Source organism: Vicugna pacos, chromosome 21, assembly GCF_048564905.1.
Source record: "Vicugna pacos chromosome 21, VicPac4, whole genome shotgun sequence".
NCBI classification, from domain to species: domain Eukaryota; kingdom Metazoa; phylum Chordata; class Mammalia; order Artiodactyla; family Camelidae; genus Vicugna; species Vicugna pacos.
Window position 1 is genome coordinate 26783682 of NC_133007.1, and position 17977 is coordinate 26801658.

Genomic DNA, 17977 nt, shown 5'->3' on the forward strand with positions numbered 1-17977 from the left:
GGCTCAGGGAGGCTGAGGAGGTTGCTCCAAACCGCACAGTGTGTGAGTTCTAGAGGGGTCATTTGAAGTCCTGAGCCACCCAGGGCTCCCTGGCGGTCCTCAGAGGCCAGGAGAAGTGAGCGCACGGTTTATAATGCCACGTTCTCCAATGGGGCATCACTTGTGTAGCTGGGAAAGCAGCTGTGCCCAAGACTTTACTAGTGTAAATAAACTGTTTTACAGAACAGATACTGCACGCCAGGACGGGTGTCCAGGCTCTCGGGGCAGTATCAGGCACGGGAACATGAGGCAGGCCCCGGCCCGTGTTAGGGATCTCTGCAGACTTTAGCTTGGTCCCCCCTAACCCCTGCCAAGGCCCACATTACTGTCCCCATTTCATAGGTGAGAAGACTTAGTCACAGAATCACCTAAGGGCTGGGTTGGGAGGGCAGTCTGAGGCCAGCCACACTCACTATGGGGAGAATAAAGATCTGCCTGGGCTGCTGCCAGTGAAGGGGGCTGCTCTGTGTCAGTGGCCTGGATGGAAAGAGGACATACGTCAAGCAGGGTCCTTTTGGACATGGCCCAGAGATCAGAACTGAATAGCAGTATCCAATACAAGCCACCTCCAAGTCTCTGGCTGCGGCCTGTCTAGCTCTGTCCACCCAGGAGGGACCAGAACCCTGTGTGGTGCCAGCAAAGGCCAGTGACAATGAGGGACTGGCTTGGGAGAACACCTTGGGGCCCGCCTGGGCCAGAGAGTGAGGGCTGCACATGTGTGCATGCGCATATACAAACATGCAGATGTGGGCTCTGCATGCGTGTGTATCGTGTGCGTTCTGCATGTGTGTGTGTGTGCGTGGGTCCATAATGTGCTGTGCAGCATGGGCCCTCCCCGTAGGGCAGTGGGGACAGGCAAAGACCAGGTGCCTAGACCACATCCCATAAATGTCTGGTAGGCCCCCCACCCCACCCCAGGGGCATTGCTGCTAGCCTGCCCCGGCTCCTGGCTCCCGGCTCCCACGTGCATGAGGGCCCCAGCCCCAGGCCAGGGGAGACCAGTCGCCAAGCATCCAGAGGCCTGGGGGAGCTATTAGCTTGTCCATCAGGTCCCTGTGCACACCTGGTGCTGGCCCAGCTGCAGCAGCCCATTTGGTTGTGGCATTTCCTCCCTTGTTTGCATGCACCCTCCACAGGCCCAGCTGTGAGCTCTGTTCCCACGGGGAGGCACCTGCCCGCTCCAGCGCCCGCCCCTCGCCCGCAGTGCCTCCCCAGGGCTGGAGACACTGTTTCTATGGCTACTCCCTGGGGCACTGGAACGTCCAAGCCTGTCCCACAGGCAACTGGAGGCTCCACGCCCCTCTGGTGGACAGGTCCTGCATGACCGTCTCCCCTCGAGGAACAGGTGGGCTCCAGGGGTTTGGGCACAGGCAGGTAACAAGGTCATGGTCAGTGGCTGCCCAGAGCCTGCATGCCCGGATCACTGTTGGCCACAGAGCCTGGTGGTGGTATCAGGATAACAGTCCAATGTGAGCAAAGCTGGGGGGCCCAGGAAGTAGAGGATGTCTGCGGGGCCCTGGGCAGGCAGGTGAGGATGGGCGAATGTTTTGCTAAACAAATCCTCCGCCCCTCCCTGCCCTGACTCACCATATCTGGGGCCCCACTCGATTCTCCCTCTTGCCATCCCTTCTGGAAAAAAAAAAAATGGGGCTGTGGTAAACTGGCCCCATGGGGTCCCACTTGACGTCTGAGGTGATGACCAGATGTCCCACTAAGGAGGAGGGGTGCGGGGAGACCCAGAGAGCCCGTGCATCCCCCAGGCTGCTCCCCGTCCCCACGGCAGAGGCAGCAGGCGAGCCCTCCAGGGTTCTCAGGGGGACGCGAGGACTGTGGCTTCCATCACGAGGGAAAAGCTAGATCAGCATACATCCATCACCCCTCTTGGGAAAGCTGCTCCCAGGACACGCCTGACTCTGCCAAGAAAGCTCAGCAGGGCAGCTGGCAACCTGGCCCCTCAGATGCTGCTGTTCTTTTGCAAAGTTTTGGTGACAAGGAAAAGGAATTTCTTGACTGCCTGGCCGTAATAATGAACGGGTGGAGGGGGCAATGGTGAAATGGGGCACAGCCCCAGCCCGCCCTGCAAGGCTTCCTGCACGTCAGGCCCCTGGGTCTCCGGAACTCGGCAGGCAGCCACGCCTCTGAGTTGCGGAAAGGGGGATGCCTTCCATGCTTTAGTTCTTTGGTTCTTTAGATACTTTCATTAACCTTATACAGTGTGGCGACCATCTGGACAAGCAGGGCCCGATTTTGTCTCTACGGTAACCCTGAGGAGTAGATAGTGATATCTCCATCTACAGACTATGTGATGCAGGTTACCACTGATGTCCATTTGATGCCATGTCCGTTGCCATTCAGTGCACACAGATAGGCGCTGTTCTGAATGCCAAGGGGACAGCAGCGAGAACAGGGACCCCTGGGATCATGCGGCTGTGGCACCGGGCAGGCTGCTCCCAGGATGGAAAGAGGCAGTGGACATGGACGTGTGTGATAGACCAAGAAGTGCCACCTGCCTCCAGGGACATCCTGGCAGGAGTAAAGGCTCGTGAAAGGTGGATAACACTATGGACCAGAAAGCTTAGGAGACCTGTCACTTGTGACTACCCCACCAAAGTACTTCAACTGGGCTGTTGGTGGTCTTGGCCAGCAAGGTTCTAGGGGCCAGACAGAGCACTATACTGGTGGCCCAATTTTCACAAGCTGGGGGGGTGCACCCTCCCCGCCCTCTGGGCCCCGCCCCCCACATTCCAGCTCCCTCCGCAGTGCCTGCCTGGGGCTGGGGGATGCTCAGCGGACAAAGGTCATGTCCTCATCCTGCAGTGGGACTGGGGGCTGCTCCTGTCCACTTGGCTCTGAATCCCTGTTTCCTGGACTTGTGCTTGAATGTCTGAGAAGCACAAGCGCGTGGAGAAAGCTGGAGGGTCTTCACGAATTAACTCCGAATTCACTGACTTGTGTCTGTGATGAGCAGTCGCCTCCTGTTCCCTCAGAGGCCTTCGTCAAGAACCATCCATTGTGTTATATTTTGTTCATTTGTTTATTAATATACTGTTCTCGAACCCATGGCCAAGCATACCTATGTCACAAGTTTTATGAAATAAAAATAGAAAATCAGAATGAGGGAAAGGAAGTCACATCAAAGATGGGAATCAAAAGGAACAATTTTTCTTTATCATTCTAAAGTGATAAAGTATATAACCTTCTATTATAAAAGCAACGCAGACTTTCTTAGACACTTGTAAAATGTAGAAAACACCAATAATAAAATAAAAATAATCTGCAGGCCTAAATTGCATTGGCATTACTTTAAATATATAATCGCATATGTGTTATTTTAAAACCAACTTTTTTCACCCAACACTATGTTATTATTTTCCTACTGCAGGCTTGAATTACTGAGTAACAAATATCACACTGTGTGAATATACCTCAGTTTATTTAATCATTTCTCCACTACTACTAATTTACATTATTGTCTTTTCCCTTGATTTTATAAACTTGTTGCAATAAATATCCTTGTAGATCTAAGTTTGGAAGCATCTCCAGTTGTTTCCTTAGGGTGAATTCCCAGAAGCAGGATCCTGGGATGACAGCACATCCATCCCAGGCGAGGACACAGGCTCGGGAGCCAGACCACCTGGGACTGACTCCCAGCTCTGCCACCTGCCAGCTGAGTGGCCTTGAAGCATCTCTCAGGACCGAGGCTTCCTCCCTGGGGGACGTGGGTAATCGCAGTGCCTCCTCGACTGAGTTGCCATGAGACGCGTGTGGCTCAATACATGCTGAGCCCTGTGAACCCGGCCCGGCCCACAGTGAGCACAGAGCTCTGGGCACTTACCACTATTATTATTGCTATTATTGTTGCCAACGTGTCCTCCTGAAAGTGTCCCCATTTTAACTCCCACGAGCATTATCCGAGTGTGTCCATTTCCACACACCTTTGTCAACACTGGGTATTGTCATTCCTCTCATTATTTCCTTGTTTGCCAACCTGACAGACAAACTTGTTGCTTCAATTTTACTTCTTTGATTACTAGTGTTGAGCTTTTTTTTTGATGACTTTATAGGCATTTATTTATTCATGAGTGAGTTTCCTGTTCAGGATTTCATTCCTATGTTGGGTGGTTTGTCCACCTTTTCCTTAGGGATTTCTTTTATATTTTAAGGATATTCATCGTTTGCTGGTCACATACGTCATAAATGTATTTTTTACCAGTTTTTCTTATGCTATTTAATTTTGTTTCTATTTGTAGATGCAGAAATTGTATTTTTCCTTATTGTTCTTGCTTTTATACTGAAAAGCCCACTGTGAGATAAATTACCCATATTTTCCATATTTAAAATTTTTACATAATTTTTACTTTTAACTTTTGAGTTCAGATGAAATTAACTTGGAATTTAAATAGTTAACTTCCCCACTTTTTGTTTAATTATTTATCAATTAATTGTTATAGACTAAATTATACATTCTTGGTTTGTTTATTGGTGGTCTCGTCTGTTCCGTTAATCTCTGTCTTTTCCTATGCCTGTATTTTAATTTTTTGTAGCTTTATAAAATATTTTAATGTCTGTTGACACAAGTCCACTTTCACTATTTTTTTTAAGAAATATTTTCTTGGCTATTAGCATCTGATTATTTCTATAAATAAACTCTGGAATAATTTTGTCATTTCTAAGAATAATATTAATTTTGATTAGAGTTGCATTCATAAGTTAATTTGGGGAGAATTGATATTTTTACCTCTTTTATTTTCCTACCTAGAAATATGAAAGTTATTTCTGATTAGACAAGATAATTTTGAAATAACCTTTTATTTTCAGAGCAGTTTTGGAGTTACAGGAAAGCTGCAAAGAGAGCACAGCGTTCTTGTGTATCCTGTGCCCAGTTTTCCCTTTTGTTAACATCTTACTTTATCACAATGCACTTGTCATGGCTCATGAGCCAATATCAATATGATATTATTAACTGACATTCACACCTTTTCTTAGGTGTCATTCGTCTTCTCCTAGTGCCTTTTCTGTCCCGGCATCCCAGCCAGGACACCACACTAGTTGCCACACCTCCGTAGGCTACTTTAGACTGTGACAGCTTCTCTGACTCTCCTTGCTTTGATGCTCTTGGCCATTTTGAAGAGTGCTAGTCAGGTATTTTCTAGAACGCCCCTCAGTTTGGGTTTGTCTGATTTTGTTCATGGTTACACTGCACATCGGATTTAGGTCGTGGTAGCTAGGGCAAAAAGGGAATCAGGATAGTTACAGAGCCTCGTCTCCTCAAGGGAGAATTTTTAAAAAAGAAATGTCTGTCAGACGGGCCTCACAGAAGAGGCCCTGGGCCACATGAAGCCCCCAGTCCCCATCAAGAGCATGGGCCCTTACAGAAGTCGCTTCTCATGGCCTCCTTTCGTTAAGACCTGCATAAGATCCCAGGTCAAAACACTAAGTTTCGTTCCCAGGAATGTCCTTTTTTGAGCCGTGAGGTTAATGTATTTGACTGTTCAGCCTGACGCTTGTCTAACTTGCCCCCTAGATAGAACCTAGAGGAGTGGTGATGTAGCAACTTCCTGAGACGACCTTCCCAAGGGTTGGGGCTGGGAGCTTCAGGCCTGGCTGTCTGGGTTCCCGCGCTGGCTCCACCTCCTCACTAATGCTCAGACTGTGATGTCGCTACACCGGAGAGCCCTAGTCTCAGAGGGAGGGAATCGCCAGCTCCCCTGAGAGAGCTGTGGTGTGGACCGGATGGGATGATGGAACATCACACATGTGACGCGCATCACGATGCTGCTTATGGGCATTGTTACTATTCTCTCGGTGGAGCCTTCTGATGGGTTCTGGATCTCCGAGTTTAGATGGTACACTCTTCTGTACACCTGAGATGCTGGTGACAGTATTTGCACCGGATTTGGAGACCAGACAAGTAGGGAGCAAGCTTGCTAATCTATGATGGAAATTGAGAAGTCCAACCAGTGCTCGAACCTACGGGGAAGGCTGCCTCCCTCTGTGTGGTGCCACCTGCAGGTCAGGTCTTCTCTAGGAAGCAGCTGAGAGCAGCTTTCACCCTTCCAGAGGTCCTTGGCTGAGTCCCCGGTCTTCTGTCCCACAGCTCATGCAGAATGATTTGTCCTGAAAGCAAAAAATTTGATTACAGAAATACCTTAGCAAGACGTTGAGCTGGTTTTGAGCTAACTGGCTCCTCTCAGGACCCCCCTGTTTTGAATTAGCTGCAGAATTGTCCCCATCAACATCCCCACTGGCACCCCTTCTAGGACTGTGTACAAGTTGGGTCCAAAAAATTATTGGGGCAACTGAAAGAGGACCATTTTCAATAATGTTCAATTAATATTGGTCTGCGCACTCTGGCAGTAATTAGATTCTAGGGCTAGTCTCCTCAGGCCTTACCTGAGTCATGCTGTAGAACTACAGACTCCATCTTTCAGTTCTGCAAAGTGTTATTCTATTATTAGTGTCTTATAAAGGGGCTGCTAAGACATGGCCCTGCTTACTAACCCTTGGACGTGTTCGACCCCTAGAACGTTACAGTTATATTGAGATTTGAGAGCTGCCAAGCATGGAGGACGGAGCACTTACCTTAAACTTAGATAGTGCCTGGGTTCGTGGCTGATTTTGACCTACAGAGACTGAATCATATTTGTGCCTGGGGTCCGGGCCTGGGCTTGGAGTCACCGTGTTGATTTTTTTGGTGGTAGACTTTACGAGCTCAGCAGGTACGTACTTCAGCACCTTCGTCTTATAAACCAGGGCGCTGAGGGCACAAGTGGGTCAGAAGTACCAGGAGTGAGGGCTCAGGCTGAAGTTAGGGTCACAGATCTAGTTTTAAAAAAAGTCACACCTCAACTACCTCTCCTTTTGTGTACTCACTTCCTTGCCCACCTGGGCAGAGTGGCTCCCTCCCTCCCACGGCCATTTTTTTTTTTTTAACGACTGGTCCAGATACAACCCTCTTCTGAGAGAATGTGACATGGCCACCTTTTACGCTAGATGTTTATCTAACATTGAACTTCTTCCATCATGTTTCATTTTTTTTCGTTTCTGTGTTTGCCTTTTCCAGTAGATATTTAGCCCCTTGAGGGCAGCATCTTTGTCTTAATTTTTTCTCAGTTCCTAGGGACTGGCTCCACGCCAGGCACAGAAGGCTCCCATTTGATGCCTATTGAGTGGGTGAACAGACGAATGGGCATGCCATGCCAGGTTCATGAACAACCCTTGCATTCAGAGTCAGCTGCCAAGCATCCTTTACGCCAGGGATTGGCCACTAGCCTGCAGCGTGGAGCTGGAGATCCGGCCTGCCTCCCTCGAGACCTTGGGTGCCTGAGGCCTGGGGACTCTGGCTGGGCTCCCCCAGTGTTTCATACATGTATGTGGGTGATTTCCCACTCCAGGGCCCCTCCTGACTGCTGCCTGGAGCCATTAGCTGTCCAAGGCGGAAGGTCGTCTGGTACAGTCCCCTCCTCTCACAGATGAGGGGACCCAGTGGGCTTTACATCCCTGATTCTTGTACCTGCCTGCCTGGGGCTGGAACCAGATGGGAGGGAGACGGGGCTGATGACTGGATTGCAGATGAAGATGAGGCGAAAACAGAGGGATCCTTTTATACTTATTTGAGGCCATGGGTGGAATAGTCAATGAGACCCGCCCGCTTTTGCCTTTAGCAACATGGGCACTAAGGTGGATTTGTCACCTGGAGATTCTAGTTGGAGCAATGATAATTATCAGCTTGTGCTCCTTCTCGCTGCCTCACATCCGGCCCCTCCTCACAGCCTGTCAAAACACAGCTTGCACAATTGTTCTCTTCTTCCAGATGTACTTGGGACAACTCATTCTATGAGTCAGCTCTCCTGAGCAGTGTCATCACTCAAGCAGCTGTGGCCCCAGGAGTGTCACCTGGGGTCTGGACGGCTGGGGGCAGGGATGGGAATCTTATGAGGGCTTTGCCTGTGAACACAGGACAAGCCCACATTCCGGGCATCTTGACACCATCCCCAGTTCTTGACCCCTGCTCCACCTCTGACACAAAAATTCTTGCATATAAAATTGGGTCAAGGTAATTTCTCCAAAGAAGACATCAGATGACCAAGAGGCAGATGAAAACATGCTCAGTATCTCTAGTTACTAGAGAAATGCAAATCAAAACTACAAGGAGGTGTTGCTTCACACCAGGTAGAATGGCCATCATTAAAATATCCACAAACAATAAATGCTGGAGACGGTGTGGAGAAAAGGGAAACCTCCTACATTGTTGGTGGGAATGTAATTTGGTGCAGCCACTCTAGAGAACAGTATAGAGTTTCCTTAAAAACTAACAACAGAGTTACAATATGATCCAGCAATCCCACTCCTGGGCATATTATCCAGAGAAACTCTAATTTAAAAAGACACATGCACCCCAATGTTCATAGCAGCACTATTTACAATAGCCAAGACATAGAAGCAACCTAAACGTCCATTGGCAGATGATTATATAAAGAAGATGTGGTGTATATATACAATGGAATACTACTCAGCTGTAAAAAAGAAGAAAGAATGCCAGTTGCAGCAACGTGGATGGACCTAGAGATAATCATATTAAGTGAAATAAGTCAGACAGAGAAAGATGAATATCATATGATATCATGTGTATGTAGAATCTAAAAAAGTGATACAAATGAATTTATTTACAAATCAGAAATAGGTTCTTAGACAGAAAACAAACTTATGGTTACCAAAGGGAAAGTGAGTTGAGGGGAGGAATAAATTAGGAGTTTGGCATTAACAGATACATATTGCTACATATAAAATAGGTGAACAACAAGGATATACTGGACAGCACAGGGAACCATATTCAGTATCTTGTAGTAACCTATAATGGTAAAGAATCCGAAAATGAATTTATGTATGTATAGCTGAAACACTTTGCTGTACACCTGAAACTAACACAACATTGTAAATCAACTATACTTCAATAAAAAAAACCAAAAAATAAATTGACACACACACAAAGATAAAACTGGCTCAAGGTGAACGCGGGTGATGGTGTTAATGGTAGATGTATTAAGCTGCAGTGACAGAAAGACTGGGAGTGTCAGAATCAATGTTTTGACCCCAGCCTGGCCCTCAGTTGAAATATCTAATGTGTGGGTGGAAAAACACTTGCCATATTTTGGACAGGGCTCTTTAAATGTGAGTAAGTTAGTCAGGCTTTTTTTTAAATTTGTTTTTTTATACCATATCTTCTTAAAGATGGAAGTTTGGAAAGGGTGAGGAGGAAGGTGTGTGAGACCGGCATTCCCAGACTTTGTAGGGCTATCAGCATGTGGGTGCTTCTGAGGCCAGGGGCTTCTCCTCGTCCCTCAAGCTTTGGGCGGTCTCAGGCCAGGCCCATGTCTCTCCCCTGGCTCCGGAGGGCCCAGAGGGTGGGGCAGGGCCTCCCAGAGGCTAGCTGTTCCGTCTTCAGTCTGGGGTCCCTGACGGTCAGGGCTGGGTCATCAGATTTCTCCACCACTGGCTGAAATCTATGGCCACTCAGGCCTTAGAGGAAGGACCCTGGGACTGACACAAATGGCGGAGGTACATTATCAAAGGGCAGGACGGTCCCTTATTCTCTGCCTCCGTGGCCAGCATGGCCTGTGCTCAGACTCAGGTAGAAGGCCAAGGGCAGGGGGCAGACATGGTCCCAGCACCCAGAGTCACCTGCACCGGCTCAGGGTGTGTGTGCTTGCGTGTGCGTACTTTGTATGCATGTGCATGCACGCGTGTGTGCATGTGTGTGGTGCGGTGGGTGCTGTAGAGGGCATGTGTCTGTGTTTATGCACACGTGTGGCATACGGTGTGAGATGGTGCAGTGTGCAAACCTCGTGTGTGTGAGGCTCTAGAAGGTGAGGAGGAAGAGGTGCGCCCTCTTCTGGGAGGACACAGTGGAGGCAGAGAGGCGGTCTTGGGCTGCGCGAACTCTATGGGGCAGCTTCGTGTGGGATGTGACTGTGACCCGAAGCACGGATGCCATTTGGACCTGATTCAGCCTCATGTCCAAGGCTCAGGCGTGGCTTGTTTGTAACTGGGGTGCAGCGTCCACGCGAGCCCCACCCCTGGAGCCCTATAAATGGAGCCGGGCTTGGGAGGTGGCTTGTCCACTGCTTTGGGGAAGCGGCTGCTCAGCCCATGAGCCTGCCCACCACTGACACCTGCAGCCAGATGTCTTCCCTGAAGGCGTCTCATGGCCCCGGGATGCTCTGGTCTGGGGTTTTCTCTGAACAGCCAACCAATCCAACCGAATGCACAGGCCCTGTGCTTGGCACCATCGTGCCAGGCCCCGTGCTGACCTGTGGGATGGAGGGAGCAAATGATAGGCCCTGCTCTCAGAGGCTCACAGCCCAGGAGGGGGGACTGCCAGGCCAACAGACACATTGCATCCAATGGGGTCACACGCAAGGGATGGCGTGTGTGTGAGCAGGTACACTGGGAACACAAAGTGGGTGAGCAGAGCTCAGGCTGCAAGTCGGGACAGCCCCACAGAGGATGTGACACTTGGGCCAAGACATGAAGGTGCGTGCCTGACCGACGAGAAGGAAGAAGACAGCCCAGCAGAGGGAAGAACACAGGCGACGTCTAATACATTATAAGAACGTCCAGTAGTTTGGTACAGTTGGGGCTGTCAGTCACTGCTTATCATTGGATGAGTCTTTCATAACTTCTCTCTCCTGAACTCCTCCACTCCCTGCCCCTACTCTCAGCCCAAGATTTTGGACCTCAACTTGTGCTTCATTAAGAAAACAGAAGCCTTCATCTGGCAAGTCCCTTGCCTTCCCTCCATCAAATCAACCAGCCTACCTGCCTGTGCGCCTGTCTCCCTCACCCTCCCTCCTGCTCTGGCCGAGCAGAACTGCTTCTAAAGAACCATCCTTCCAAGTGGGCCCTTTCATTCACACATGCTTCTTAATACTCACTGTGGACCAGTCACTGCTCTGATAGTAGGGAGAAAGTCACCAACAAGCTGGACAAGTCCATGCCTCTTGGATTTGTGGAAAACAGTATGGAGATTCCTCAAAAGACTACGAATAGATTTACCATAGGACCCAGCAATCCCACTCCTGGGCATATATCCAGAAGGAACCCTACTCCAAAAGGACACCTGCACCCCAGTGTTCATAGCAGCACTATTTACAATAGCCAAGACATGGAAACAGCCTAAATGTCCACAACAGCTGACTGGATAAAGAAGATGTGGTATATTTATACAATGGAATACTACTCAGCCATAAAACCCGACAACATAATGCCATTTGAAGCAACATGGATGCTCCTGGAGAATGTCATTCTGAGTGAAGTAAGCCAGAAGAGGAAGAAAAATACCATATGAGATCGCTCATATGTGGAATTTAAAATTAAAAACAAACAAAACATAAATACAAAACAGAAATAGACTCATAGACATAGAATACAAACTTGTGGTTGCCAGGGGGCAGGGGGTGGGAAGGGATAGACTGGAATTTCAAAATGTAGAATAGATAAACAAGATTATACTGTATAGCACAGGGAAATATATACAAGATCTTATGGTAGCTCACAGAGAAAAAAATGTGACAACGAATATATATATGTTCATGTATAACTGAAAAATTGTGTTCTACGCTAGAATTTGACACATTGTAAAATTATTATAAATCAATAAAAAATGTTAAAAAAAACAAAAGAGCGCCCCCCTCGCCAGACCCTGTCTCCTCATCGTTTTATTTTCTGCATTTTCTTATTTACGCATTTGCTTAGTTGCTTGCTGTCTGTCTTTCACCATTCGTGTGAGCTCTGGGAGGCGGAAACGCCATGTATCTAGCTCCCACTGTATCTCCAGTGCTTGGAACACTGCCAGCACACTTGAGGCTCACAAACATTTTTTTAAAGGAAAGAACAGAAGTGGTGAGGTCTAAATTTATAACCTGGCAGTATGATTCCTGGGCTTATGTCCTGAACCACCATGCATGTTGCCCCCAACCCGTACGTCACTTAACACTGCCTTGCACCTTTCACCTTCCTCCTACCCCTTTAGATGCCACATCTCTGTGCTTTTGCCTCCACCAGCTCCCAGCATTGGCTGGGCCCCAGTGTGTGCCGTCATCTCTGGCTGGGCCAGGCCTGGTGTGACCCACTGAAGGCCCAGTGCCTCCATGGCCAGTAGATGGTGCTGTTGGGAAGAGAAAAGGGGTTCCCAGAGCTTTTTAAAGGAGGGCCAGTTGGTTATGAGGCTGTTGAAGAGCAGAAACGGGGAGCTTCAGATTAGATGGCTCTGCCAGCCCGCCTGCCTCTTCTTCCAGCCATCTCCAGGTGCGGGACAAGAGTCTGTGGGAGAAGGGAGAGCAGGGCTGGGCAAGTCCAGACCTGGTGCCCCTTGGCTGAGATGTCTTGAGGCTTAAATGGGAGTCGGGGTGGAGTGGGAGGGCATGTGGTACCTGCACTGCGCTTCCACTCTGAGCCATGACCTGCCAGTTCCTGCTTATACAGGGCTAGCCTGGCACCTGCCTGGGCTAGTGTCCCTGACCGAACACACACACACACACACACACACACACACACACACACACACACACACACAGAATGGGACTACGAAAAAGGACAGGCAGTGGGTAATAAGCCTTCCGGACTCAGTTTTCCAGAGAGGTCTTCTTATTCCCACCTTTATCTATAAATTTCTCCAGTACAAACAGTCCCACCTGCTTTCCCTCTGTGCTCCCCCCGTACCATCAAGCATCATGTCTTATACATGTAGGTACCCTGCTAAGGTGACCAGCTTGTCTTGGTTCATGGGTGACTATCCCAATGTTAAAACCAAAGTCCTGTATCCTGGGGAACTCCCTCAGTTTTAGGTTAACCAGCATGGTTGATCATGAGGTGGGAAGCCCCATAAAAAGACCACCAGGACCCCTAGGCAGGGCCACTACTCTCCTGCCAGCACCATCCAGTTCCCTGGCCCAGAGGCTTTATCTCACTTTTTGCCTCTGAAACAGCTTACTTCTAGGAAAGTGGAACCTACCCCTAAAATTCTATTGGTTCCCTGAGCTCATTCTTGATTGGTTATTTCCTTCACTCCTGATTGGTCCATTTCACTAACTTCTGATTGGTCTATTTGTAGTACTTCATTTGCATGGAGCTCACTCCTGATTGGTTATTTCTCTCACTCCTGACTGGTCCATTTCCCTCACACCTGATTAGTTATTTCTCTCCTTCCTGATTGGTCCATTTCTACAAAGCTTGTTCCTAATTAGTCAACTTTTGTTATACCTTATTTGCATATGGTGTTGCAAAGTGTAAACTGGCAGCCTATAAAAGCCTGTGTAAACCTACAAACGAAGTCCAGAGCTTGGAGCGTTGACTTCTCTGGGTCTGGTGACATAATAAACCTGAGTTCTCCAACTCTCCGAGTGCTGCTTAGTCTCTGGCTCGGATCCAGGTTGCTGTCACAACTGAACTGTAATACGTTTTTCTGCAACAGTCACCCTATCGATAAAAGAAGCCTCCTTCATGTCTGCCTCAGAGGACATGCTGGATGGCCGACTGTCTACCGTGATTGGTCACTAGAAGCCTCATCCCTTTTCGGAAACAGTTTTACATAAGCTTACATTTTTGTCGCTGATTGGCTAGGAAGCTATGAGGTCAGCCTGACGTGGAGAAAGCTTAGGTTTGCTTATGGTCAGAAGACAACATTTTGGGAAAATCAGGCTAGTTTTAGTTTAGGTTGTGTGGCTGTGGGTACTTGTTGGAGGGATGCATTCAGATCATGGCATCCGGTTTTGGTTTTCTTTAACACTGCTCAACTAGGACCTCTAACATCTGGGACTCTCCTTGGAAATGTCCCTCCTCCCTTTTCTGAAAGGCTTCAGCTCAGATGTGAACAGCTGGGGGAGTCTGGCTGCCGTGGGGTCGGTCCTGGCCCTCCCGTGGCCCAGGTCTGTGTCACCGGGGCCCCAGCCACAGCCGCAGCAGCAGCAGCACGGGAAGGGCCAGGCCAGAGCCCTGTAAGCACGGCGAGGAGTGGTGGTTCCCGTGGCAGAGCTGATGCAGGCCTGCAGCTCCCTGACATCTGCTCCCCTATCTGTCATCTGTAGGTTTGTCTCCTTCCATCTGCCAAGGCCACCCCTGTAATCAGCTGGTTGTCCTCTCTCTGATATGGCTCATCAGCTCCGTGCTTCCGCTCAGCATCTGAGTGTCTGATCTTGGGCTCCAATTTGTGCAAGCTTTTAGTGCCAGAGATCAAAGGGACTTCTCGGGCTTGAGCCAGGCTGGAGAAATGTCCCTGAGCCTCTTCTGCCCAGTCAGAAGCTTCCCTGCCACCAAGGCTCTCTGGGGCCCTGGGGAGCAGCTGGTTTATTCCAAAGTGGGAAAATGGAAGAGAAAACTTACTCCAAGCGGGCTGGTAGGCAAGAGAACTGTGATTCAGGCACCCGGAGATGTTCAGGGACTTTAGACGCGAAGAGGTTCGGGAAGGCTCCCTTGGCGTGTGGCAGCTCTCTGCTCCTGTGCGGGGACTCTGCCTGCTCCGGTTTTCAGCACCTGGCCCTTGGTGGGTGACCTGTGAGCACATGTTAGGTGGATGAGTGAATGAATGAGAAGACAGCGTCCTGAAACCTCGGCTGTGTGCCACGGGCCCTTTCCTCACACAGGTGAGAGTCTCTTCTGGAGTTCAGAGGGGCTCTGGTTAGAACCCACCTTCACCACTTACTAGTTTCATGATGCCAGACCAGTTCCACATCAAAGGGGCAACCTACACTCCCACGGCTGCTGTCGGGATTCTTTAGAGACGGTGCTTAGAGTTCATGGCCTGGCACCTGCCTTTCGCAGACTCAGCGAGTGCCTGAGGGCTCCATGTTGTTGTTTGAAATCTCCCTCAAGTCATTCCCCAGCTTTTTCTTGACTCAGCAAATCTCTAAGATTGAGACACTGGTGCGATCCCTGTGCTGGAGAGCCCTCAGTCCCCACGGCCTTCAGGGAGGGGCTGTCCTGGCTATCCATGGGGGCACAGCCATACGGCCTGAGGAGGAGGGGGGAGCCAAGGGGATAAAGGAGGAGCCCTTTACCTAAACTTCAGGAGGTGGGCCCTTTCAGAAGCCTCAGGGCCCAGGTCCAACCTCAAGACGCAGTGGAGGAGCTGCCCTGGGTTCTCCTGTAAGTCTGGAGTCTCCCTGGCCGTTTCCTGCAACCCCAGAGTCCACAGTCTTGTGTTTCTTCTGCAGCCAGAGTGCCGACACATACGGGGAGGCGAACCCAGCTTTTCTGAAATCTGGCCAGACGGCGGGGCAGACAATCTTGGTCTTTGAGTCTGTGTTCATCTCAGAGACACGCGTAGGTCTTCCTTCTGATGGCGGTGCTATGCTTGTAAGTGTCACGGGTTGGTTGGGGGCCCCTTCTTTCATATAGCTCCCCTGCTACTCGTTTTAGACCTTTGCTCTGGAAAGCGAGGATCAGAGAGGAGAGATGCTATAGTAGAAAAAAACCCCTAGACCTGAAGCTTTGAGGTCCCAGCCCCTGCTGGGTTTTCTCAGTGTAAAATGTGTGCATAGATGAGCCTATGATTTGACGTGGGTGGGGGTGGGGTGGTCCGGGGGCCCTTTAAGTAGGCCTCTTTCAGCATGGCTGATCTATGCACCTGGGAGGGCTGTTTTTCATTCGTACTCCACATCCTCAAAAAAAAAAAAAAAAAAAGAAGAGAGAGAGAAAAGAATCGTCACAAGGATAGCAGGTGGTTGGGTGTCGAAGAGGAATGAGCACACATCCAGTCAGATACCAGTTTTAGGATCAGCTTTATTCTACATTTTACCTTCACCAAGGAGAAGGCGGCAAAGAAGCTGGAGAACAGACCAGCCTGCCCCACACGGTCACAAATCACGTCTCAGGACTGTACAGTACATGGCAGAAATTAAGGGTCTAAAGCAGATCGGCAATGAAATTCAAAGATCAACCACCAGGACTCCAGACATCTCATCTTGTCTTTCCTTGTTGGCTTTTTGGATTCTATCATTTATATTTCATTTTGTTTCTTTTTTAAAAGCACAACCAACATTTTAACACCTAACCATTTTCTGTTCTTTTTTGGGGGATGCTGAGACAAAATTACCCAGTTTTTGATTTTTGCAACACTGCTAACCTCTTCTCCACGCCCATGGTGGTGGGTGGTGGGTGGCGGTGGTGATCAGTGCAAAGTCCATCAAAATTCAGTTCGTTTTGAGGCTCAGGTGAGAGGTTGACACTCTAAAAGATGAGTGGAGGCATCCTTGGCTGTCACATCCAGGGTCGGGTGAATTTTTGCCCCAAGGGAGCTCAACTAGTCTTCTTTGGTCTCCCCTGAGAAGCGCATCATTCCTACAGTTGAAATCTTCTACTAGATTGCTGAGAACAATACTTATTCACAGAGGCTGATGAAATACAGAGAGATCTGTCTTCAGAGATACAGACCAAGTCCTGAGGAAGCCAGGAGGCAAGAACAGGGTGCACACAGAGGTACCCATAGGGGAAGGTCACCATAGCGTGGGCTGGGATTGCACTGGGATCATCTTCTTGACCCCAAATGGCATTATGAATGGCTACTTTCCCTTGCCAGGGGATAGGCACTTCTCCTGGACTTTCTGTGGGTAAACCTCCACACATTTTGTCTGACATGGCTCCTGGCATGGCTCCACACACTGAGATGGGCTTTGGTCTTGGCATGGAGGGAGGCATGGGTCTTGGCCCTGCTGTGGGCAGTTTTCTTGGTTTAACTCCTGGCACTGAGGAAGATGCACCTCTTGAGTTTGCACCTGGCATTTCTCTAGGCAGGGGTCCTGGCATGGGAGGAGGCACACCTCCTCAGCCTTTGCCTGGCACTGCTCTTGGGTCTTTTGAAGACATGGAGGAGGCACGCATGGCTGCTTGCACTGCTGCTCGATAAAGGACATCCTAGGGTGATTGGCAGAACCTAAAACAAACATAAGATTTGAAATGATCTGCATTAACAGTGCCAGGCTGGGAACTGGGGGATGAAGGGTAGATAGAGGGGGCATGGGGAGTGAATGATTATTAACCCTAGGAACTCATTTTTCTGCTGCTTTTTCCTTCCTTTCCCTTTTCTATCCCTGCGTCGGCTCCCTCTGACACCCATTTTATGGGTGGGAGTATTTTCGTAGCTTTTGTCAATATCAAAAGTCCAGCCCTACCCAAAGCCCCCATTCCTACCACAGGTCTTTTCCTTTTCTTTTATTTGACTAATCTTTTTGAAAATTAGATGCAGGAGACTAGATAGAATACATAGGATGGTTTGAGACGCCTAAGAAATGGCAAACCACCTCAGAAGTCAGTAGAAAGTACAGTCCAGTGGAGGAAGAGAAGAGTAGCCTCCTGGAGACAGAGAAGGGAAGGAGAGAGAGGGCACAGATGTCGCCACTTACCTGATCCTCAGCAAGACCCAACAAAGGACGTGGATTGAGGAGCCCAGCCAGGTAGGGACTTTTATACAGTGCTTGGTCCAGCCTCCTGCAAGACTGGCTGGCCACGTGGGCTGAGGTCCTAATTGTGGAGTCACAATAACGAGCTTCCTCTGAAACTGCCCGTGGTTTGAGTCATTGCTTGGGATGCCTGTTAATCAGCCTCCATTTTGGCCTCTGGGTCTTCCCCAGACCTCAGCAGGGAGGGGTTCCTTCTAGAGCTCTCTCATTAGAGGCAGCAGCAAAAGAACGTTCATAAAACGTTATCTCAGTCTCAAAACGAGGACTGGGTTCCTCGTCTGTCCAGGCTGGTTCAGGATGTGGTGAGAGATAAGATCCACCTTGCTCATCTCAGTCTTGGGATGAGACCCGGGGGAAGGATTTATGCCTAAAGCTTGGGGTCTGTCTGGGTCCAGGGCACGTATGGCCTCTTCCAGGCATTTCCACTGGATGCTTCTTCATTGAGTCTGGAAAGTCACACTCCCAGACCCAAAGACAATGGGTCC

General features: G+C 49.3%; 1 protein-coding gene across 1 annotated transcript; it reads right to left on the minus strand.

Moving 5' to 3' along the window:
• Positions 1–15798: 15798 nt before the first annotated feature.
• On the minus strand, positions 15799–17569 carry PRR9 (proline rich 9). Its single transcript, XM_015248190.3, has 2 exons — positions 17436–17569; positions 15799–16966 (listed from the first exon to the last, which is right to left on the minus strand). Exon 2 carries the CDS (start codon positions 16944–16946, stop codon positions 16596–16598), a length of 351 nt encoding a protein of 116 aa, XP_015103676.2. The 5' UTR covers positions 16947–16966; positions 17436–17569; the 3' UTR covers positions 15799–16595.
• Between the last annotated feature and the right edge of the window lie 408 nt (positions 17570–17977).

Bases quoted from the DNA above. Each gene is read 5' to 3' on its own strand.
- PRR9 (XM_015248190.3), bottom strand. From the start codon at position 16,946: ATGTCCTTTATCGAGCAGCAGTGCAAGCAGCCATGCGTGCCTCCTCCA.